This window comes from Alosa alosa, chromosome 1, assembly GCF_017589495.1.
Source record: "Alosa alosa isolate M-15738 ecotype Scorff River chromosome 1, AALO_Geno_1.1, whole genome shotgun sequence".
In the NCBI taxonomy this organism is placed as follows: domain Eukaryota; kingdom Metazoa; phylum Chordata; class Actinopteri; order Clupeiformes; family Clupeidae; genus Alosa; species Alosa alosa.
Window position 1 is genome coordinate 23,358,331 of NC_063189.1, and position 7,414 is coordinate 23,365,744.

Consider the following 7,414-nt stretch of genomic DNA (forward strand, 5'->3'; position numbering starts at 1 on the left):
ATACCACTTCTCTTGTTCTGTAGCATACTCCTCTGGTCAATGCCAAGCAGCGATAACCAACATACAACAGCAAGCATAATGGCATAGGCCATTATGGGATTAACAGTTTCCATGCACAAATATCTTCAAACATGCTATTCCCATTCATCTTTCCACATGATAGTAGATAGCGCGTATGGCCGTTTGACAGTGGCTTATACCGTTGCAACAAAATGAACACAATAAAACAGTGACCGACTGACCGAAGGCCTCTATGGTCTTGACTGTCTGAATGACTATTATGAATTTAATTTGGTTAATACTACAGCATATTTTAATATCAAGGTTTAATATCTATGAACATCTAACATGCCACCAAAACACCTGCATGTTCCTGAAAGCCAATGGTTGTGAGATCACACTCAAAGGAACATCCCTGAATACTGAATAGCCACTTCAAATGGACTTAACATCACTGGTCTTAACACATCCGTTTTGTTTTTTGTCGTTTGTATTCCATTACAGGCTTGTTATGGTAAATGCGTGATGAAAATACATCTTATATGGACTAGCCTGTCTCAAACACACTTGAGTTCACAGGACCATCAAAGGTTTCTTAGCTGGTTGCACCACTAAAAGGCTTAGGTATGTACAAACATTTTTTTGTACATTTTTTTCTGAGGAACTTGTATTATATTTGTAAAGTTATGGCTTTAGCGCATAACACAATCATCATAGGAGTGAATCGTTTGTAATGACATGTAAAGTATTTATAATATATAATTTATTATACAAATAACATATTTCACATGCCTGTCTAATACAGGCTTAAATGTTAGTAAGCTCCCCATCTTGTAATGGAGGAATTATGTGCCCTTAACCATAACGTAAGTTATTACTGTGTGTTGAAAATGAAGAAAAGTCAGAATTGACAGTTTCACATACAGTCTAAGCCTCTGAGATCACCAAACACACACACAACACAAATACATGCAGTCCTCTCAGAAAGGAGTGGCTCTGTCCTTTTGCCTCTGTATGTCATACTGTTTTAGTGCCCGTTTTGGGGGGATGAGTGTTTGGCTGAGGCCGACTCTCCTCTTCTTTATGCGGCCCTCGTCTGACCCATCTCCTTCTTGCCCCTGTGTTTGGAGCAAGGGGGTCTGACAGTCATGGGTCTGTGATGGTGCCCGAGTTGGGCTGGCCTGGTCTGAACCGGTTTCTGGACCCTCATCAGGTGCCACCATGCTGTCTGGGGTGACTGAGTTTTGGAGATCACTGTCATGGGCAAACTTACAGCGGCTCCCAAAGCGGCATCGTCCATCCTTCCTATAAGATATGCACATTTTCTTACCACCAATCTGTGCAGGTCTAGCCTGCAGTGTAAGTGGTACATGCTTCTGCAGTACATTCAGGCGCTCATCAGCCTGTTCCTTAAACGGATTAGTAAAAACACTACTGCCCACCAGACCACTCGCCCCAAGAGGTGGAGGCGGCAGCTTGTTGGCTTTCAGGGTTGATAAGGCAGGAGGAATGGGCTTCTCGGGTACATGTCCCTGAATGGGTGCATGAGGCTTAGTCCGACCATCATATTTCTGCTCCTGCTCCTTCTCCTTCTCATCATCACATTCGCGTTCAGAATCGCTGGACGCTGAGCCGGATTCCAGTAGAAAGTTGCAACCCTTTCTCGCCTTCTCCGCCCTGGCATTTTAAATAAGCAGACATAATCAAAAAATGTTAGCAAAGCTAAACATATATTTACATTAATCCGCAAAGCACTGTGAAGTTGACCATAGGCTATAGCCTACTCTCTGCAGATGTCGTTGCAATAGTTAATTTTAGTGAGAAGATTTAATAACTTACTCTTGATCGCATTTTTTCACATCACTGTCACTATCAGAATCAGATGACACTCCATAACAAACGAGAGAGTTCATAATGTTTGTTGACAAGCAAGAGCTTGTTAGTGTGCTACCGGTTAACATAAAATCTCCGGAGGCTTGCTATCTGATGGTGCCTAACATTAAATACACATTATGTTTTACAGAAGATACGCGTCAGTCAATTTGCAGCAGGATAGGCTACTCTACAAAATCTTAAACTTTCAATTGGAAAAGAATGAGATTGTAAATCGCTTCCAGAGCCCCTTATTAGACATTCTCTGTCGCTTCTGTTATGAGCCAAGATGGCGGCGATCTCATCTCATCTCATCTTCTCTGCTAACGGGCACACATCTGCCCTCGCCTGCGTCGGAGTGGTATTGCAAGAAATATAAAGCTGGAAGCAAAAGATCACTAGTTTGAACATGTCTGACCTTTTCGTTGAAGATTCTCGAAAGACAGGTTAAGACAACTTCAACAATAGGTAGGCTTGGTTTAAAAATGGGATCTAAGGCCAAATAGGCTCAGCATGTGACCTCTGAATTGTTCACGAAGACCATGATGTCATGCATGGGTTGTTAATTAAACACTGAACTTGCCTACACGTTTGTCTGTTACTATATTTTGAAGGCTACAGTTTGTGAATGACGCATAAAGTGACTTACTGGAAATCAAGTGACTGCAGAAACCTAGCATCAAAATTATAATGCCTAGACTAGCCTAGGCTACTGGTCTAGGGCTAGGCTATGTGAAAACTGCCTAGGCCTAGACCTAGGCTACGGTTGCAGAGGGGCACAGGTGAAGAAAACATCAGTAATTTGTCACACTCCTCTTGTGACCAGGGGATTTCCTGAGTTTCCTTTTATGGCCTATGTTATTTTTGTTTAGGCCATACGTTTTTAAATATATTGTATCATCGTCATCAATGTATCATGTTGTATTTTATTGTAGGCCTAACCTACACATCAGACCGGGAACTTTGAGATCTTCAGCGTTATAGATCAACATTTCCTTAATTCTCAGTAGATGATCCCATGTTATTCAATTAGAACACTTAAGTGTTTCCTATGTTCACTGTGACTCCTCCCAGTCCACGCTTGCATCCCGTTAAATTCCATACACCTCGAGTAGCCTAAGGGGGAGGAGAGTGAAGGTTGGAATTTAATAACAGGGGGCAGCATTTAGTATGATTAGCTTACCGAAAGTTTGAAGGATATTCTACTGGTGATGCATTTACCGAGAGGACTACAAATCAGCTCGTTTATTTAACCTACGTTTTAGTTTGACACCTACAGAGAGAGAGTTTAAACTTTGGTTGAAGACGTTGCGGATATTAATGAGAAGACTGATTAGTTGCCCTGTGGAACATTAGGCGAAGAAGAACTGAAAGTCCGTGTCCGCGTCGCCCGACTTGTGGAGTTCTCCGCTATCTATGGCTGGGACAGGAGCGAACGGCAGACAGCTCAAAGGGGGCTACAGGGCAACAGTGAAGACTGTTCAGCTTGCCCGGCTGTTGTATACCGAAAGTGTCCGACTGCTAGACCTCTATGTGAGTAACTAGTGAGCAGGCCAGCCTAACTAGTGCTGCATAATTCACTTTTATTCGCAATGTTTACCTCTTTCCACTATGACTGCTTCTTGCGTCATGTTAGTCAACCATGTATGCTTATGAAATGAATGAAGTCATTGAAGAGGGTCAGTAGGAAAAAGAAGATGGTCAGGACACTTTGGAGATGCATTGCACTTGAGTGTGTAAAATGTAAAGAATTTACTGTGCATTTAAAGAATTTGCTGTCTTAGGATGTCACACATCCTTGACTCCCACTTCGATCCGTCACCTGAGGGGCAATGTTGGTGCTTGTAAAGGCTGCTGCGAGGGAGCGGCTTGGAATGTAACCTTTTAAGTATGACAATTGTTGTTCACATGTGAATTTCGCAAACCCTTTGTAGGCTGTGGATTTGCAGACCACATTAATATCCAACTGAAGCTGGGCAGTGGAGATTGTACGGTAATGGTTTCCCAGTATGATTTTAAATTACTTCTGATCCTCCTAGAATGAGTTCTTTCATTGGTTCACCTCCCATCCAGGTGGCTAAAGCAGCCTCACTGCTTCAGGCAAGAACATTCTGTGATGTCACTCTAGCTCATGTTACCGGCCACTGGTGTATCCTGTGATGTAGGCCTAAATGAGATGTAGGCTACATTAAAATTAATGACTGAATTAACAAACTTGAACGTTTGATTGGGGAATTAGAATAATTGAAGGCCCCTTCCAGCATAGTCAGGAGTTATAGTAGTTCAACTGGCGTATCAAAAACTCAGTTTACCTTCATCATGCGCTTGGGATTTTTTTAAATACTAGCTACTTCCTATTTTATATGATGGAGAAATGGAAAGCTAGATGTTGTTTTAATAGGTGACAACTTTTTTGTCTGCAGGCCACTTCACTGTCTGTGCTCTTTATTGTTAAGGTTACTGAGGTGAATTGTCTGTAAACTTGAGAGCAGCACAGAGCAGACAACACTACCAAACTCTCTCTCTCTCTCTCTCCCTCTGCTCTTCTCTCTCCACACACGCACACACATGCCAGTCTCTCCCTCCCCCTCCTCATAGCCTTTCTGCTGACTGATCCTGTCTCATGTAATTCATTCACGGCTACAGCTTCTTTTTCCACTGGTTTTCCATCACAGATCACTTCAGACACTAGAACCCTCTTCAGGATGCCATCCACATGCCCCATTTCTTCATAATTGTGTGTTTGACAATGCTACCAAAATGGCCATTTAACATGATTTCTGACTTTTGTTTGTTGAAGTTCTCCCCGCTAAGTCGTTGTCTTATTTCCCTTCAACTGTGTCTCCAGAAAGAAAGGGAGAGCTTTCCGCAGACTGCTGTCTCTGGTGACCATCTCGTATCTGTGCCTCGGCCGGCACCCCAACTTCCTGCAGGCGAGAGGGTGTGGCTCGTTCACACAGCCCTTGGGCAATGCCAGGGTCTTCTGGATCGTGCCATAGTTCTGGAGGATACAGAGCTGGGGCTGCCAGGGGACAAAGAGAACACTGAGTACCTGAGCCAGCGTAAAGTGGTCAAGGAGAGGCTGGGGCACCTGTTGCAGAGCACCAAGAGCCTCCTACTGGATGGAGGTGCTACTGCAACTGTGGGGACAGGGCAGGAGAGGACAGTGGTAGGGCAATTATTTGGTGGCAGTAATGCATCATGTTACCTGCTTTATCTACTGATTTTTTTGTAGAATTGGATAAATAGAAAGCAACTTTATACATTGTTATAGTAATTTAATGAATAACACTGTTGTAGTAATTGAATAAATGACACGGTCAAGTCATTTACATACCTGGACATACTTACACTCACACATTAGGCTACTTATGAAAGGAAAATAGATGAATGAATTATTTAGCTATAAATGCTAGCTGTGCAGTTTACCTGATTATATAATATTGTAGAGTTATGTTAAAGTAATAGCAATAATAATAATAGAAATACTAGTTACGTTCAATAATTAACCTATTCATGGCATGCCTATTTCAGCATGGCACCATGATGACCCATAATAACGTTTCGATACATATCAACAGATAATGAGTTGTCAGTTCACTCAAGTGGTTTATTTACAGTTTTTCTCAGTCGCTTTGGTGCTTTTTTCACATCACTATTAACATTTGCACAGCAGTTAGTGCATTTCTCAAAACAATTAGTGCAAATTGCAAAACCTAGTGGATGACTTGCAAAAGCACGTCACTTGCTCAAAATGGATAGTCCATTCCTCAAAAGCAAGTATTTATGTCAATGAAACTGCCAGTGTCATCAAAATGAGAAGTCTTGACACCATCGTTTATGAACAATATAGTCAAATGGTTTTGTCATGTTTTCATTACGACAGTTTAGGCTCTCTGTGTTTTCCCATGCAAAAAAAGGTCAGAACTCGGTGACACTACCTAAAATTGCTCAAGACGGCACTATACAGCCATTTGAAAACTACAGTAAAGTTACAAATTGCTGTAGTTAGGGGAGTAATTGAGTACAAGACACTGAAAATGTACGTTTCACAGTTTTACTGTATATGCTCTTTGCAATTCTACAGCATTGTGACAGAATTTGATAACTAGTTCACCAATTTTGTATGTAATGACTCAAGCAATGAAATGAAGACTATTAGTTGTATTGGGAACGACTATTCAGCATCCATAAGTATAGTTCATTTTGACTGACATGACAAAGCAACTGATACATGTTAAAAGCATTTGCAATTTGTTCAGAGGAAGGAGAAATTGCTATGATGTGCACAAATTACTAAATGTGGAGGTTGAATTAATAGTTATCAGAATTTTCATTCTGATCTGAGAAAAGCACCAAAGCGACTGATAAAAACTGTAAAAGAAAGATGTAAGCTAAATTATGCCCCCCTTGCTCATGATATAGCTGGTATTACCTATTGTGTATTTGACTTGGCCATCAATTTTTCAGTTATTTCAATGTTTCTGGAGTGGTTGTTGCATATATACAGTCAATGGGTTATTGGGACAATGAGTCAGTAAACTGAAATCTGAAACCTGATGAGTGCTTTAGATGAACAGGATTTTGATCAAAGAATTGTGTCTTATGCCATTACTTTGATCCTTCCTAGTTTGCCTCTAGGGGGCAGTGATGTTTGAAGTAATGCAACAATTTAACTAATGTTTGAAAAAAATGTAATAGTGAAGTGACCTGAACACACAGTATATATTACAGTATTATGTAGAGTCATTTACGCATTTATTTTTACAAATTGTTTTAATGTTGTAGTTAAGTATCACCCAAAAGAGAATCTGAGTTCTCTCTTTTTCTATTTTTCTCTCTTTACAACAGGAGCCAGATGGAGGCTTGTTTGCTTTGAAGGTGTGGATCTATCGGATCATTCAAGATGTGGTTTACTGGACAAATATGGCCTCTGAAACGCTCCCTATGGCTCCTGTGGAGGCTGTAAATGAGACAAGGAAGATGGCAAGAAATAGAAGGAAGGGGAAGAGAGTAGGACGTAGATGAACATCTTGAAAGATCCATAGAAGGCAGAGAGAGAGAGGGAGAGAGAGGACAGAAAGACAAGGAGTAGATCCTCACTCAAAGCCGAAGATGGGGATGCAGGAAAATACTGCCAGAAAAAGTATGGGCTGAAACGCCTAAGGCTGTGAACTTTGAACTTTGAAAACCTGTTACATCGCTTTACATTCTTGATCCTAACTGTCAAGTTTAAGGATAGGTATTCAATCTAACACTTCTCTGTGAACCATAAACTAATTACAGTTGTATGTCAGAATTCTTACTCCGCTGTAATGGCTGTACTGTGACTGCTTGATGTGCTCATCCTAGCTGTGTATGGCTGCTACTGCAGGCATTTGTTTGCCATTAAAAAATAAAGTGCTTAATGTGACAGTGGGCATAGACAGCTTCTCGACAACTTCTCATTCAACACACTGAGTTTTTCTATGATTGAATGAAAGAATGGAAGTGAGTCAGGGAGAACAATTGTAGAGTAGATAATCATGATCATATTATATAT

General features: G+C 41.0%; 2 protein-coding genes across 2 annotated transcripts; one reads left to right on the plus strand and one right to left on the minus strand.

The window, feature by feature from the left end:
* Window positions 1-828: 828 nt before the first annotated feature.
* Window positions 829-2,171, minus strand: si:ch211-113e8.11. Its single transcript, XM_048255580.1, has 2 exons — window positions 1,840-2,171; window positions 829-1,677 (listed from the first exon to the last, which is right to left on the minus strand). The coding sequence occupies exons 1-2, from the start codon at window positions 1,959-1,961 to the stop codon at window positions 981-983; spliced, it is 819 nt and encodes a 272-aa protein (XP_048111537.1). The 5' UTR covers window positions 1,962-2,171; the 3' UTR covers window positions 829-980.
* Window positions 2,172-3,001: 830 nt separating this feature from the next.
* Window positions 3,002-7,285, plus strand: cntf (ciliary neurotrophic factor). Its single transcript, XM_048254183.1, has 3 exons — window positions 3,002-3,405; window positions 4,721-5,041; window positions 6,724-7,285. Exons 1-3 carry the CDS (start codon window positions 3,289-3,291, stop codon window positions 6,898-6,900), a joined length of 615 nt encoding a protein of 204 aa, XP_048110140.1. The 5' UTR covers window positions 3,002-3,288; the 3' UTR covers window positions 6,901-7,285.
* Window positions 7,286-7,414: the final 129 nt, after the last annotated feature.